At 41.7% G+C, this 17,068-nt stretch overlaps 1 protein-coding gene across 2 annotated transcripts in view; it reads right to left on the bottom strand.

The window, feature by feature from the left end:
* Window positions 1-4,799: 4,799 nt before the first annotated feature.
* The window catches only part of eno4 (enolase 4), a 39,902-nt gene continuing 27,633 nt past the window's right edge, over window positions 4,800-17,068 (bottom strand). For both annotated transcript variants that reach the window (XM_024009079.3, XM_024009080.3), the window contains 3 exons: window positions 8,771-8,832; window positions 6,509-6,626; window positions 4,800-5,951 (listed from right to left, as the gene is read on the bottom strand). In XM_024009079.3, the coding sequence (XP_023864847.1) occupies window positions 5,887-5,951; window positions 6,509-6,626; window positions 8,771-8,832 (245 nt within the window). In that variant the 3' untranslated portion in view covers window positions 4,800-5,886. The remainder of the gene's footprint in view (window positions 5,952-6,508; window positions 6,627-8,770; window positions 8,833-17,068) is intronic.

The raw sequence follows: 17,068 nt of genomic DNA, 5'->3' as shown, positions 1-17,068 counted from the left end.
CTGTGTAAACGTCTAGATCAAACCCCCTGGTCTGCCACAAGTAATGGAGAATGCAGGAAATCTGACAACGTGGTCAGACCAGGGTTGACGTTTATGCAGTATCATCATGGACGAGTTGATAGCTCAGTTTGTTCGGGCCCAACAAGCACAACAGACATTCAGGAATGAACGCTGGAAGAACAGCGTCTGCAGAATGTCTGCCTGCTTGAGGAAGTCAGAAAGCTGCGAGAAGAAACACAGACCGAATTGCATCACATTCAGTTTTTAATCAAGCTAACGGAGGATGACGACATCGAGACCTACCTCTGCACGTTCGAACAGATAGCACTCTGGGAAGGATGGCCCAAGGCGAAGTGGGTGAGTCTGCTGGCTGCGTTCCTGTCCGGAGACGCCCAAAAGGTGCATTATGACCTCAACACCGAACAGGCAGCTAACTACGACTGTCTCAAGAGGGAGGTACTCAGCCGCTAAGGTTACAGCCTGGCTCTTCATGCCCAACTGGTCCACGACTGGAGGTTTATGGCCGATGCTTCCCCCCGAGCCCAGATGAGTGACCTACTGCGCATCACCAGAGCATGGCTCCTAACCGACGTAGCCACCCTCTCTGATATTGACAATGTGGTCATGGATCACTTCTTCACGACATGAAGAGGGCGGCGAGCCTACGCGTGCCCCAGACCTTGGAGGACCTCTTGGGAGCCGTAGAGACGCCCCATTATACCGAGGCCCTGCTGAAGAGGACACAGGCAGAGTCTGAAAGCCGTCGGAGGGGACGGAAGGACGACCCCACCACGTACTCCCCAATCCGACAGTCAGCCAGGCTAAAGGACTGCAGACCCGCGGAGAGACAGCCTGGGGAGAGTTGACCCGCCGCCGACGACCCCAGGTAAATGGAGACCAAAGGAGGTGTTTTGAGTGTGGTGCCTGGGGACACATTGCATGGCATTGTCCGGGTCGAGAGGAGTCAAAGCCATCAGCGGGCCCCGGAGATGAGCTGGGCCACGCAGTAAACTATATGACCTCCTGTTGGACCCACAGGAAGGTCATCGTGCGGGACGGGAAGAACTGGGACCGGCTACTACCCCACCTAATGTTCTCGATCCGAGAAGTGCACAGGACTCCACGGTTTTTCCCCTTTTAAACTCCTCTACGGGAGGAGACTACGCAGTCTTCTGGATCTCGCCAAGGAGGTGTGGGAAGCCCAGCCGACCCCCTTTACGCAGCGTGGTGGAACACAGAGACAACGAGGGAGCGGATAACAACCATATGGCTAGTAGTAAGGGAACATATGGAGAAGGCCCAGCGCACCCAAGCCACGGTCTACAATTGGGGTACCCAGCCCTGAGAGTTCCATGTGGGTGACAAGGTGCTAGTTTTTTAATTAAGTGCGTCCAGGTGGAACTGGACGCACTCAGGCAAGCCGTGTTGACAGCGAATGCCAAGAAATGCAAGCTGGGGTTCGAGGATGTGGAGTACCTAGGGTATTTGATTGGATGGGGGAACGTCAAGCCCCAGGAGAGGAGAGAACAGTGAAGTGGTCGGATGAGGCCGAAGCGGTGTTCAGGCGCCTGAAGGAAGCCTTGTGCTCCCATCCGATTCTCGTGACACACAATTTCCAGGTACTGATGCTGGTGCAGACGGATGCCTGCGACACGGGACTAGGGGCCATCCTGTCCCAGGTACACGATGGGGAGGAACACCCCATCATGTACGGAAGCCGGAAGTTGATACCTGAGCAAAGAAGTACTTGATTGTCAAGAGAGTGTCTAGCGGTGAAGTGGGCGCACCAAGTATTACCTGTTGGGCACCCACTCACACTGGTCACAGACCATGCTCCTCCGGCCAGGACTAACCGAGGCTGATTGAGACTGGTGAGTAATCAAGGGGCTGAATGCTCACCAGCCATACGGGGCCCATAAAGGTGCCAGGAGTGCAGCATATGGGAGGGTTGGAGGTAGCGAGAGGTTGTGTGGAGGATGAATCAGAATTAGTTGGGTAACATAGATAAATAAGATGTTTTATTTACATAATATGCTTATGTGAGATACTTGTCATTAGAATGTCTCCTTTTGGACTATACTGTTGGCAGTTGCACTTTTCCCTTCTCAGCTAGGGAAAAGTCACTTGGGGCCCAGAGAGGGGAGAGGTCAGGCTTGTCTTTTACATGTCTGGTAATATGCAGAATATCAGAAAGGGAGAGGTCAGAATGGAACATTGTCTTCATATGTGAATGTATCTGTTAAACCATGTGAAGGGATGGCGTGGAGGGGGAACCAATTATCTCTTGGCTCCACAATGTCTGTGCGCAAGTCACTCCCCTCAGTGAGCTTGTCCAGGAGTGGGGAGAAGAGGGGGTTTACTTGAGATGGGAGAAAATAGAGTTGACAATTGAGTTATGCCTTGGATGAGGTAATGTTTTGGTACTATGAAGTACCAGGAACGAGATTAGAACCTCGTCTTAGAGACCAAACTGAACAATAATTTATAGCTAATGCTATCTGGCTATGGGATACTCCTTTCTCAAGTAAAAGGCCCTTTGTGAAGTTTTTCTAAAATCTGTGGTTCGTCATGTAAGTTGAGAGGGGTGTATCTTGGCTATAAAAGATCTTGGTATTCTTTTGTAGGCACTCTCAGAATTCATTATAGACACTGAATTGATCTGAGAGTCAAAGGGCGATGTTAAAGCTCACATATTATTAAAGATTACATTTAAGTATAACTCTGACTGGTGTGTGGTTTGTAACTCTCCTCATTTGGTAATACAGGAAATTGCCACGCCAGTTCCTACCAGATAGACGTCCTCACACTCTGCTAGAACCGAGGGGATAGGTGTTCTACCCCAGGGGAGACAGCATTCCCCAGAGCCCAGAAGGTGTTAACCCAGAAGAGGTCTCCTGGAGGAGACAGGTTTCTTTTCTTTTTCTTTATTGTTTTAAATAAACACCCTTTAAACTGAGGTATCACACTTGTGTCCTTGTCTGATCTGTGTAAACATCTAGATTAAACCCCCTGGTCTGCCACACCAGTCACATGAAATCAATAGATTAGGTCCTAATCAATTTATTTCAATTGACTGATTTCCTTATATGAACTTTAACTCAGTAAAATCTTTGAAATTGTTGCGTTTTTATATTTGTGTTCATTGTAGAAGTCACCGACAGTATCACCGACTATGGCCAGCTGATACTTGCTCTCCTTGGAGCTGTTGTTTTCAGCACGTGGACAGCTCAACAGTTCAGTGTTGAAACCGAGTCGATGACCTGGTCAATACCTTTCCCTGCTTCCTTTTCAGCCATCTGCAGTCTGACATTGACTGACAAACAGTAAATATTCTGCCGATCAGGCCGGGCCATGTAATTAACCGGAGCCATGCTGTGTCCCATTTTTCTATTTTGGTGAGAGCCATCTTTACCGCTCTCAATTTCTGTTGCCATCAGCCAATACAATGCAATGTTTTGTTGTTTTTCCCCCCAGTGGGATTGGCATTTAGGAATCCCCTTTTTAGTGTGTTTAGGAAACACTTAATTTAGCCTATTTTGTCAGTCATTTCATTTATTTTCCAAACAGAGTAATTGCCTGGTAGGGAACCATGGCTGCCCAGGGCCAATGTGCAGGACTGCTTTGTCTGGCTAACCACACTCATTGATTAGAGGTTGTCTGTAAATATCCCGTGTGCTCCCTATCTCTTTCTTTCTCTCCTTCCTTGGTTTGTTTGGAGGTTCAGTAGATGGCTGTATGAACACACAGAATATTCTCAAATGTTTAGCAACAATTTCTACTACATACATACCATAGTAGACGAAGCAATGCTGAGCCAAGCACTTTGAGACCGAGTCATATCCAGTCTTGTAATTACACAGGTATGCTTGATAATAGGAGTAATTGTGCTTTGTGCCATGTGCAGCTATTACAGATAGAATGATAGGCCTACGTAAACTAAGTTAAATTAAATTATTAATTGAATTATGGAAAAAATATCCCTAAATCATAAATCAAGTAAATTGATAGGTGAAATACAGTAATTAATGGATCATGTCGCTAAATCAACGTTATCTTTCGAGTTGAAAAGAGGCATGAATGAAGGAAAACTCCTTTGACAGGCTCATTGATGCAGGCCATAAGTGCTCCAACACAGTTGTGTGCTGGTTCTCCCTGTCTATTGGTGCACAAAGCAGCTTTGAACTCTCTACTTCCCACTGGAACAACTTCCCCCTCTGTTACACATTTCTCGGTAACAATTGGGTAACCTTATTGTAATAGATTTCCATTCAAATGTGCAAAAGTATCTTTTTAGCAAAAAAAAATATTTCTCAAGCAAGAATTTAGCTAGGACTGTCTGGGAGTGGACTGAGTGGGGAGGGGGAAATTGAAAATGAGCTGTTTGGAACTCTCTTTATTGATCTATTAACCAATTCACCGCATGGTGTTGTCACTATGGAAAGCCGAAAATCCCACCTATCCAAACCTGCTGATTGGAAAGTCCTGTGGAGATTGTATTTTCTATCACGAATTAACACTGATCACACGTTTACAGTATTCGTTTCATCAGCTGTTGTACAATATGATATAAAACACTGGGCCGTTAAAAGTGTTGAAATCCTTGGTCTTGCTCAGTGTCTCATCTATACTGAGCAAAAACTATAAATGTAACAATTTCAAAGACTTTACTGAGTTACAGTTCATATGACGAAACCAGTCAATTTAAATAAATTCATTAGGCCCTAATCTATGGATTTCACATGACTGGGAATACAGATATATGATATGCATCTGTTGGTCACATAAACCTTTTTAAAAAATTGCATTCAAATTGGCATCGATAAAATGCAATTGTGTTCGTTGTCCGTAGCTTATGCCTGTCCATACCATAACCCCACCCCATACTGCCTAATTCTCTAAATTGACATTGGAGATGGCTTATGGTAGAGAAATTAACATAATTTTTTTGGGCAACAGCTCTGGTGGACATTCTTGCAGTCAGCATGCCAATTGCACTCTGCCCCAAAACTTGAGACATCTGTGGAATAGTGTTACGTGACAAAACTGCACATTTTAGAGTGGCCTTTTATTGTCCCCACCACAATGTCCACCTGTGTAATGATCATGCTGTTTAGTCAGCTTCTTGATATGCCACACCTGTCAGGTGGATGGATTATCTTGGCAAATGAGAAATGCTCACTAACAGGGATGTAAAAAAATGTATACACAAAATCTAAGAGAAAAAAGTTTTGTGCATATGGAAAATGTCTGGGAACTTTTATTTCATTTCATGAAACATGTGACAAACACTTGTTGTGTTTATATTTTTGTTTGTATGTGCCTTTCTATCTATTTATCTTCATACAACAGACCTGCATCTGTCAATGCTGCAGTCAGCTCTCTGCTGAAGGAAAGAAGACCTCAGAATACAAAGCCCTGCTGTTGTCCACACTGTATTATACCAATAATGGAAAAATATTAATAAACCACACCAAAAACTATGGTTATTATATGGTGACCACAGCACAGTGCCTTACATTGAATTAGATGTATTTAAAAAATATGTATATTCTTTGGAATTTGAAAATATATGTTAAAATATAATTTTCAGTTTATTTCAGAGTTTGCAATGCAAACGAATTTTGATCAATTCAGTTATCTTGCTAAAATACAGTAAAAGACAGTACAAAAATAGACCAAGACTTCATTTGGTTAGAGTGAAACCTATTTGCACTAAGTGAAGGCTGAAAATCCATTCAAAAATTTAATGGTGTATCATTTAAATAGATTGTATGAGCTATTCATTTTAAGTCCTGTAATTACATTATATTGATGTGAACATAAATAGAAAATGTAATTTGGAATAAAAACATTATGGTTTTTGTTTAATCCTTGTCCCCGAGAATATTATGTAGATGAATGGTCCTCCGTTTCTCCAACAAAGAGAGGGGATGTGTGTTGTTTTCTTGAATCTGCAGACAGGGAAAAAAAGTGAAATAAGTTGAATGGACAACAAAGACTTTAAAAAGGCCAAAGAGAAACTATCCCCTGTATGACAGTCTTTTGAACGAGTTCTGTAGAGGTCTGTGTACATTGAACATACCCCTCCTTGCTCCAGGCCCCTCTATTCTAGGTCTGTGATGTTTTCTACTGCTTTGACAGTACTAAAAATATATATTCCACAGAGCCAGAACCAAACAGTATACAAGAGTCCTGTATATGCAATTGGTGCACAAGTTAATTCTTTATTTTATACAAAGATGAACTTGCTTTTCAGCAATTGTCCAATGTCCCTGTCCCTTTTTTATGGGGGGGGGGGCGTAATTATGTGGCCAATTAACAGAACCAAGGTAGATTTTTTTTGCCAGCTCCTTTTCCCCCCCTTCATGATTCCTGACACACAGTTTCCTTTCACGGGCAGGGAGAGATGTGTTCTCACCAACCAACCCATTACTGCCTCTCCTCCCCATAGCTTTGTCTAGCCTCCTCTTTCTACCGGCTGAAAAGACAAGAGAAGAAAAAGCCATACCCAGTATTCCCTGCTGGGCCAATTCTTCCTCTATAGAAATCAGACGGTTGTATTTAGTCAGCCGCTCTCCACGACTCAGACCTCCCAGTTTGACATACGCAACTCCCAGGCCTACGACCTGAGGGAGAGAGCGAAACGCACAATGACAACAGTTTACAGGCATAGAGCGCCAACATGCAACTGCTCATCAGCAAGGGAAGGACAAGACGCCATCAGTTAGCTTTGTTGTAGTGTGAGTACACAATGACAGGCAAACGGTTTATGATATCTCTTCAACAGAGGTTATTTGGCCTTGTAAATACACACACTTGTATTGTCAAACTCGTGCAGAACAGAATACATACATAATTCCTGAGTTACTGCAATTGATTGTGGGTCGTTCCACAAAATGAGTGCATTTTGCGTCCCTTGGATATTTTAAGAAGAAATTGTGTGCAAATATTTAATTTAAAAATCCTGTCATATAAAATGAAATGCCCTTTAATATAGACCACATTGAATATTCAATAAATCAGATTTTTTATATAATTACACTTACTAAAGAGCCCAAATTCTGCATTTTGACATCTCTGTGACTTCTAGGAAGATTTTAACCCAATTAACCCAAACACTTCTCCAAGTTTTCACCATTATTCTAAAGTTATTTAGATGGGATAAAAATGTTTCAACAACTTTTTTGTGAAACTTGGATTCAATTGTTCCTGCCAGTTGCACACAACAAGCTTCCATTCACCATGTTACAAGGGGATTTATGGCTGATTTAAGATAAAGTTGTCAACCCTGTTATGGTCAACCCTGTAATACTTATTAGGCACTTACTATAGTTATTTTTTTATTTAACCACTTGTGATGGAAAAATTTGTTTTTCAAGAAGTTGAACATGTGCTTTTTATGACAGAAAGTAAAAAACTTGGTATAATAAAATTCCACTACGTAGCCCTTTACAGGTACAGGTTGAAAATGGAAGATTTGGGCACTGGTAAGCTCCTAAATTGGAACGCAGTGGCTGTACAGTAACATGCTATACATGACGTCAGAGCTCAGGCTCTACACTTCATTCACAGCATTCTTGGGTTTTGACTGACAGCCATTCTGAACAAGATGTTGCCCCAATCCCGCCGCCTAATTGGTCAACTTTTGCAAATTTTTTGTAGTCCGAGTCAGGGAACTGCTGTAAATTAAGAGGACTCTATGTATTTTGAAAGATGAGACGTTGAGGATTATAATAAACGCCCCTTTGATGTCATTACAAGCAAGCCAAACACCCGTGAGTCCAAATGTGCACTTCACATTTCCATATCATACAACTCATGTCATATACAGTGTCAACATTTATGATCACTGTTTCATGGACAGTTACAAGATGACATGGTGTCATAACCTGAATACACTCATGACTCCTTTCTAACCACACAAAAATAACAATCAGTTTTTTAAATTGCCCCATATGATCCTATTTTATAATGTAGGCAATAGAAAAAGCTAGCAAATTATGCCTACCTGACCCAGATTGCGATTTATAATGGGCCGTTTTTGGTAATTGTGTGGTAACAGTAATTGTGTGATGGCGGGGATGCAGGGTTGTGTTCCAAACAAAACAACTACAAGTGTGCTTCCTCTAGTTCCTCGACAACACAGCTAGAAGAGCTCAAAAGCACCTTATAGTTGAAGACTTCTTTAAGTCATAAAAGTGCATTGAAATTATTTAGGAACTGTGCACACTTTGGAGAGGTGTGTGTGACCACTTGGAGACACCAGTTAGTCCTCTCACTCAAACCCTTGTACCTTTTTTGGTCTTATGTCGCACCTACCCCACATTTTCCAGGAATATTCTGATCATGCTACTGAATGTATCCAGTGCATTTTCAGATTTTCTTATTAGCTAAAGCGGTGAAAAGTACAGTAAATGTAAAATGCACATTAAATCAACAGTGTAATGTTTGTATTCAGTTTTGTGTCCCAGGTGAAATGTTGTGTCCTCAACTTTGGTCTAAAACGGTTCCCTTTCAATTGCTACCATGCTTATGCATATTATTAGCATATTTCTTCTGTAAGAAACATTTCAATTGAGCCCTATCCATATATGCCAATTCCCACGAGTGTAAAGGGTTAAAAAGGCACCTAATTGGTGGAACGACCCTTGTCAGACTTACAAAAGATTTTCAGTCAAACAGATTGATAGATAAAGACACAGAGAGATAGACATGTAAACATATAGATGTAAAGAGACAAAAAGCCAGGGAGTAGATGACTAAACCTCACCACATCTGAGAGGGCGTCGTCACTGCAGGGCTCACCGCACGTCGTTCCAATTATCACTGTACCTGACATACAAAAGGTGACACACACACACTCAAGTCATTTACTGTACATGACCAGGTCAATTAATCAACTCTTTACACTATCTGTCATTACAGGGGTTCGTTCCCTCTTGAAATACACTGCATTCCCCAAAATAAACATTGACAAACTAACAAACCTTGGTTTCATATAGAAAAACATTTCATTTGAGTGAGATCGTAAGAACAAAGGTAAATCTCCGAAACCCAGAACTAAAATCTTGCGAAATTGTGTCAGATGCTCGGTTAAATCCTGAGTGGAGACATGTTAGAAAATAGACTAACGAGACTAACGAAGCCTCAACCCCTCTAAGTGGAAACTATCGCGGTGAATCCCAAACAAGCCCCTCGGCCCTACCAGAGATACTGCATATAAAGGTTGCGTTCCTCTGCTCAGACATTGCATGCATCAACCAATGGTTGCATGCCACGTCATTCGACTGTACCGTTGGGCACCAGATTGCTATAACATATGATGTGGTTAGCTGATACTTAAAAATACCTATCCAGACTAGGGTTGAAAGGCGAGAAACCGGTTACGGAGATTTACCAAGAATTACCGCCCAAACCACTCCCATTTCCCAGGATAAATCACTTAGAGAAACCGGTAAATTATAATAAATGATTTATATGAACAGCATGACGTGAAATGAAACTGTTACCCAATTATATGCAATGTCTCAATCTGGATTCTGTAAGGCTTTCTCTCTGCATGATCAATCATCAATGCTCAGGGTGGGGACAGACAGTCCATCTCAGTATGGACCGCAGTTGACAATGCATGTCGACCTATCTTCTCATCATGGTAACTTTTTTTCTTGTGACAGGTGGGCCTACATTTTCTGCAGCATAGCCTATGCTATAGTAATATAGGGACCGAATGCGCCTCTAATTTACACATCTCCATCTGGCTTTTGGGGGTCACATTATTTGTTACATTTTAAAGATATTTTTTTTTTTAAACAGCCTATCACTTGAATATCGTTGCTTTAAAGTAGTGCACGTGCGAGCACTCTTGCAGCATTTCTCTATCCATCAGTAATAGACAATCCTGTTCAATATATTAATATAATATATATAAATATAATATATTATATATATATATATATATATTATATATATATATATATATTATAATATATTATATATTATATATACAATAAAATATATATAAAATACAATAAATATATATACACACACACACACACACACACAGTACCAGTCAAAAGTTTGGACACACCTACTCACTCAAGGGTTTTTCTATATTTTTTACTATTTTCTACATTCTACATGTAGAATATTAGTGAAGACATCAAAACTATGAAATAACACACATGGAATCATGTAGTAACCAAAAAAGTGTTATACAAGTCAAAATATATTTTATATTTGAGATTCTTCAAAGTAGCCACCCTTTGCCTTGATGACAGCTTTGCACACTCTTGGCATTCTCTCAACCAGCTTCCATTAACAGGTGTACCTTGTTGAACGTTCATTCGTGGAATTTCTTTCTTTCTTAATGTGTTTTAGTCAATCAGTTGTGTTGTGACAAGGTAGGGGTGGTATACAGAATATAGCCCTATTTGGTAAAATACCAAGTCCATATTCTGGCAAGAACAGCTCAAAAATGCAAAGAGAAACAACAGTCCATCATTACTTTACGACATGAAGGTCAGTAAATCCAGAATATTTCAGGAGGATAAGTTCATTTGGCTTAACTGCCTCAGAAATTGCAGCCCAAATAAATGCTTCACAGAGTTCAAGTAGCAGACACATCTCAACATCAACTGTTCAGAGGAGACTGCGTGAATCAGGCCTTCATGGTCGAATTGCTGCAAAGAAACCCACTACTAAAGGACACCAATAAGAAGAAGAGACTGGCATGGGCCAAGACACACGAGCAATGGACATTAGACTGGTGGAAATCTGTCCTTTGGTCTGATGAGTCCAAATCTTAGATTTTTGGTTCCAACGGCCGTGTCTTTGTGAGAAGCAGAGTAGGTAAACGGACGATCTCCGCATGTGTGGTTCTCACCGTGAAGCATGGAGGAGGAGGTGTGATGGTGCTTTTCTGGTGACACTGTCTGTGATTTATTTAGAATTCAAGGCACACTTAACCAGCATGGCTACTACAGCATTCTGCAGCGATACGCCATCCCATCTGGTTTGTGCTCATTTGTTTTTCAACAAGACAATGACCCAACACACCTCCAGGCTGTGTAAGGGCTATTTGACCAAGAAGAAGAGTGATGGAATGCTGCATCAGATGACCTGGCCTCCACTATCCCCTGACCTCAACCCAGGTGAGATGGTTTGGGATGAGTTTGACCGCAGAGTGAAGGAAAAGCAGCCAAAAAGTGCTCAGCAGATGTGGGAACTCCTTCAAAACTGTTGGGAAAGCATTCCAGGTGAAGCTGGTTGAGAGAATGCCAAGAGTGTGCAAAGCTGTCATCAAGGCAAAGGGTGGCTACTTTGAAAAATCTCCAATATAAAATACATTTTGATTTGTTTAACACTTTGTTGGTTACTACATGATTCCATTTGTGTTATTTCATAGTTTTGATGTCTTCACTATTATTCTAAAATGTAGAAAATAGTAAAAATAAAGAAAAACCCTGGAATGAGTGGGTGTGTCCAAACTGGTACTATATATATGTATACATATATATCAGATATATCCGGTGCATTCGGAAAGTATTCAGACCCCTTAACAGAGATGTTAGTTCGGGTTCAAGTCCGGGCTCTGGCTGGGCCACTCAAGGATATTCAGAGACTTGTCCCGAAACCACTCCTGCATTGTCTTGGCTGTGTGCTTAGGGTCGTTGTCCTGTTGGAAGATTAACCTGCACACCAGTCTGAGGTACCTAAGCGCTCTGGAGTAGGCTTTCATCAAGGATCTCTGTACTTTGCTCCGCTCATCTTTCCCTCAATCCTGACTAGTCTTCCAGTTCCTGTCGCTGAAAAATATCCCCACAGCATGATCCTGCCACCACCATACTTCACCATAGGGATGGTATGGCCAGGTGATGAGTGTGACACTTGGCTATCAGGCCAAAGAGTTCAATCTTGGTTTCATCAGACCAGAGAATCTTGTTTCACATGTTCTGAGAGTCCTTTAGGTGCCTTCTGGGAAACTCCTAGCGAGCTGTCATGTGCCTTTTACTGAGGAGTGGCTTACTTCTGGCCACTCTACCATAAAGGCCTGATTGGTGGAGTGCTGCAGAGATGGTTGTCCTTCTGGAAGGTTCTCCCATCTCCACAGAGGAACTCTGGAGCTCTGTCAGAGTGACCATCGGGTTCTTGGTTACCTCCCTGACCAAAGCCCTTCTCCCCTGATTGCTCAGTTTGCCTGGACGGCCAGCTCTAGGAAGAGTCTTGGTGGTTCCAAATGTCTTCCTTTAAGAATGATGGAGGCCACTGTGTTCTTGGGGACCTTCAATGCTGCAGACATTTTTTGGTATCCTTTCCCAGATCGTGCCTCGACACAATCCTGTCTCGGAGCTCTACGGACAATTCCTTTTACCTCATGGCTTGGTTTTTGCTCTGACATGCACTGTCAACTGTGGGACCTTATATAGGCAGGTGCCTTTCCAAATCATGTCCAATCAATTGAATTTACCACAGGTGGACTCCAATCAAGTTGTAGAAACATCTCAAGGATGTTCAATGGAAACAGGATGCACCCGAGCTCAATTTTGAGTCTCATATCAAAGGGTCTGAATACTTATGTAAATCTGGAATTTCAGTTTTTATTTTGAATAGATTTGCACACATTTCTACAAAAATGTTTTTGCTTTGTCATTATGGGGTATTGTGTGTAGATTGATGATACATTTGTTTTTATTTAATCCATTTCAGAATAAGGCTGTAACCTAACAAAATTTGGAAAAAGGGAAGTTGTCTGAATACTTTCCGAATGCACATGTATTGGATAACGATACAATCATTTGGGCTTTTTTGGGCTTGTGCTCATAAAATGTCTTTAATGTAGGGCTCATAAATGTATTTAATGTATGGCTCATCAGGCTCCGGTAGCATCAGGTTTGAATCTTCATTTAAAGCTCTAATCAAATCCAGACAAAGGCCTATTTATATGCTTAATATGCTTGTGAATGACACTTCCAGTTTTGGAGGGAAATACAAGGTTACCCCTGAGAAAGGCGATTTCTTTTCAGGATGGAACATTTGTAAAATACCGGGAAAATATTCAACCCTAATCCAGATGTTGCAAGATCTGGCATGTGTCCGCAACGCCTGGGCAAAGGAATGCGCCCAATGACGAGATGCTTGTGTCTCCACCCTAACAATGGGATTCGTTGACCACAGAGTATTATTGGTATATTTTTTTGAATATTCGATGAGAGGTGTTGATGTCAACTCCCTGTATTCTATGCTAGCCTCATGAATTTGCATAGACCATCTCGAATTTCAACAGGACCAACTACGATAGTGTTTTTTCTCAGAGTTGCCGGGACGTCACGTACATCACACTTATATCAGTACACTCGTAACAACTTAAGCATTATGAAACTTCTATTAGATCCAATAAGCCTCACTTAACAAAATAGCCATTTATTTTTATCATGACAAAACTCAACATTATCATTGCCCCGATACAAAACTCCACATTTGTCGTTTTGAAAGTAGAGTTCGAGCCAAAAGCGGTCCCCACGTTTTATGTACTACGTCATTAAAATTGTGTACTACGTCATCAATTTCGTATGCTATGTTACATCCTGCAAAAATTACAAAGATTATTTCTAGTTTTTATTCGTATATGTTACGAGTCCAATTCATACAATATGTTACAAATTTGTTGCGTTTAAATTCCTGGAGTGCATCTCTAACATGTACAGATTTTGGGCCCTTACCAACTTCGGAACGCACTCGTGATTTGAATGATGCAATTCATGTTCCACATTTAAATAATAAAATTTGCATGAAATTCAAATTAACAAATTCCCCCTGTCATTTTACAATATATAAATCTCAGTTACAGTGAAATGTTTTACTTGGGATGGATTTATTTTGTTACATGTATCAAGCCTCTAAATCAAACACAAACAAAATACACGTGGCTCATTAATTAGATTACATTGCGCAAAACACCAAACACATCACAGTGCATGTTGGGATAGTATTTGGCTCTGGAGCCAGCTGGCTCAGTCGAAGTGGCTATCAGATGGTCTAATTAACCCCTACAACCTCAATAATGTTCACTCCCTCAGCTTTGAGAAACTTGTGCATACGGCAGAGGCGCACGTGAACAAGGAAATGGAGGGTCGACAAGCGAGGGGAATGGGAAGGGACTGATTTGCGATTCATCCCAATTAGTCGTCGCATCCCAATCTCTTGACAAATGCTAATAGCATTTATGTTACGCAGATCTGTCCACGAGAGATTAGAACAAATGTAAATCGATTGAACATAATCTTTGGTCCCATGACCTATTACGGTATAAATATCATGGGGTTGCATCATTTGACAGACAGCTGGCTCTCCCGGATGACATTGATTTGGCTCCCTGTGATCTAAGGTTCAATTCGGCAGCATGCAAACGGGGAAATCTTCCCACTAAGCATTTACCAATGTCTTCATTATCTTTTTTTTGTGCAGTCCGGACCGGTCTTGATTTCAACTTCCAAAGACATCCGGTCCGGACTGGCCTTTTGGCCCAAACATAGATGTCTATAATTCATTCAGATTGGGCCTGGTCTGTACCGGACCAAATCTGAACCAATCATAGACATCTACAGGTAATTGCCAAAATAAAGGATACACTAACAAAGTGTCTTAATAGGGCGTTGGACCACCATGAGCCATGACAGCTTCAATGTACCTTGGCATAGATTCTTCAATAGTGAAGGGCATGAGTTATCGAGTACTCGAGTATATAAACGGATGTCAAAACTCAATCTTTAACCAGAGATTACATTTTTGTGCTTTGTGGCTGCCCGAACGAACAAGTGAAATTTGGTCCACATTCTGTGTCTGGAGCTCTATTGGAAGAATGTGACACCATTCTTCCACAATAAATTCCACAATTTGGTTTTATTGATGGAAAACGCCGTCTCCGGCGCCTCTCAAGAATCTCAAGTGTTCAATTGGGTTGAGATCTGGTGATTGAGATGGCATATGGTTTACATCATTTTCATGCATCAAACCATTCAGTGACCACTCGTGCCCTGTGGATGTGGGCATTGTCATCCTATGGGGGCATAGCCATGGTAGCAAAAATAATGGCCAACATAATGGCCTGTTCAGCATTTTTATACATGACCCTAAGCATGATGGGATGTAAAATGCTTAATTAACTCAGGAACCACACCTGCGTGAAGCACCTGCTTGCAATATGCTTTGTATTCCTCATTTACGCAAGTTTTTCCATTATTTTGGCAGTTACCCGTATGTTTCACAAGTTGACAGCACAGTACAGTACTGTATAGTAAAGAAAAGTAGAGTAAAGTACAATACAGCAGAACACAGAGTACAGTAAATAAAATAAAAGTCAAATATAGTGTACTATTGTACCCTACTATACTCTAATGTACTCTACTCTGCTGAACTACACTACTATACTGAATAAAACTCTACTGTCCTATACCGTACCATACCGTACTGTACTTTACTCAATAGAACTCTACTGTCCTATACCGTACTGTACTTTACTGAAAAAAACTACTGTCCTATACCGTACCATACCGTACTGCATTGTACTCCACTGTGCTCTACTCTCCTAAACCGTCAGGCACTGTACTGTTCAAACTTGTGAAACATAGCCTAGACGTCTATGATTAGTTCAGATTTGGATCTGGTCTGCACTGACCAAATTTTATTTGGGGGCGGAGCTCATTGGAATAATAGTGTTAGTTTCCATTCTTAGGCTTGTGTGCGGCTGCTCGGCCATGGAAACCCATTTCAATAAGCTCCCGACAAAGTTCTTGTGCTGACGTGGCTTCCAGAGGCAGTTTGGAGTGTTGCAACCGAGGATAGGCGATTTCTACCTGCTAGGCTCTTCAGCACTCGGCGGTCCTGTTTTGTGAGCTTGTGTGGCCTACCACTTGTTGCTCCTAGACATTTCCACTTCACAATAACAGCACACAGTTGACTAGGGCAGCTCTAGCAGGGCAGACATTTGACAAACTGCCTTGTTGGAAAGGTGGCATCCTGTGATGGTGCCACGTTGAAAGTCACAGAGCTCTTCAGTAAGGCCATTCTACAGCCAATGTTTGTGTATGGAGATTGCATGACTGTGTGCTCAATTTTATACACCTGTCAGCCATAGGTGTGGCTGAAATAGCCGAATTCACAAATTTTAAGGGGTGTCCACATACTTTTGTATATATGGTGTACAGTATGTAACTGTTACTGAGAATGTTATTGTAGTTGAAGTGGTCTGTTGGTTTATTCTGTAGGTTTGACTACTATGAATGTCATCGCTGCTTTTGAAAAAGCAAACATAAGTCCATGTGACAGATGTAATACTTTAACAAAATATATAGAATTTTTTATTTCACCTTTATTTAACCAGGTAAGCTAGTTGAGAAGAAGTTCTCATTTACAACTGCGACCTGGCCAAGATAAAGCAAAGCAGTGCGACACAAACAACAACACAGAGTTACACATGGAATAAACAAGCGTACAGTCAATAACACAATAGGGGGGAAAAGAGTCTATATACAGTGTGTGCAAATGGCGTGAGGAGGTAAGGCAATAAATAGGCCATAGTAGCGAAGTAATTACAATTTAGCAGATGAACACTGGAGTGATAGATGAGCAGATGATGATGTGCAAGTAGTGATACTGGTGTGCAAAAGAGCAGAAAAGTCAATAAAAACAATATGGGGATGGGCTATTTACAGATGGACTATGTACAGCTGCAGCGATCGGTTAGCTGCTCAAGATAGCTGATGTTTAAAGTAAGTGAGGGAAATGTAAGTCTCCAGCTTCAGTGATTTTTGCAATTCATTCCAGTCACTGGCAGCAGAGAACTGGAAGGAAAGGCGGCCAAAGGGGGTGTTGGCTTTGGGGATGACCAGTGAGATATACCTGCTGGAGCGCGTGCTACGGGTGGGGGTTGTTATCGTGACCAGTGAGCTGAGATAAGGCAGAGCTTTACCTAGCATAGACTTATAGATGACCTGGAGCCAGTGGATCTGGCGACGAATATGTAGCGAGGGCCAGCCGACTAGAGCATTCAGGTCGCAGTGGTGGGTGGTAT

This window comes from Salvelinus sp. IW2-2015, linkage group LG18 (assembly GCF_002910315.2).
Source record: "Salvelinus sp. IW2-2015 linkage group LG18, ASM291031v2, whole genome shotgun sequence".
In the NCBI taxonomy this organism is placed as follows: domain Eukaryota; kingdom Metazoa; phylum Chordata; class Actinopteri; order Salmoniformes; family Salmonidae; genus Salvelinus; species Salvelinus sp. IW2-2015.
Note: the sequence above shows the minus strand (reverse complement) of the source record. Positions and strands in the feature narration are given on the sequence as shown.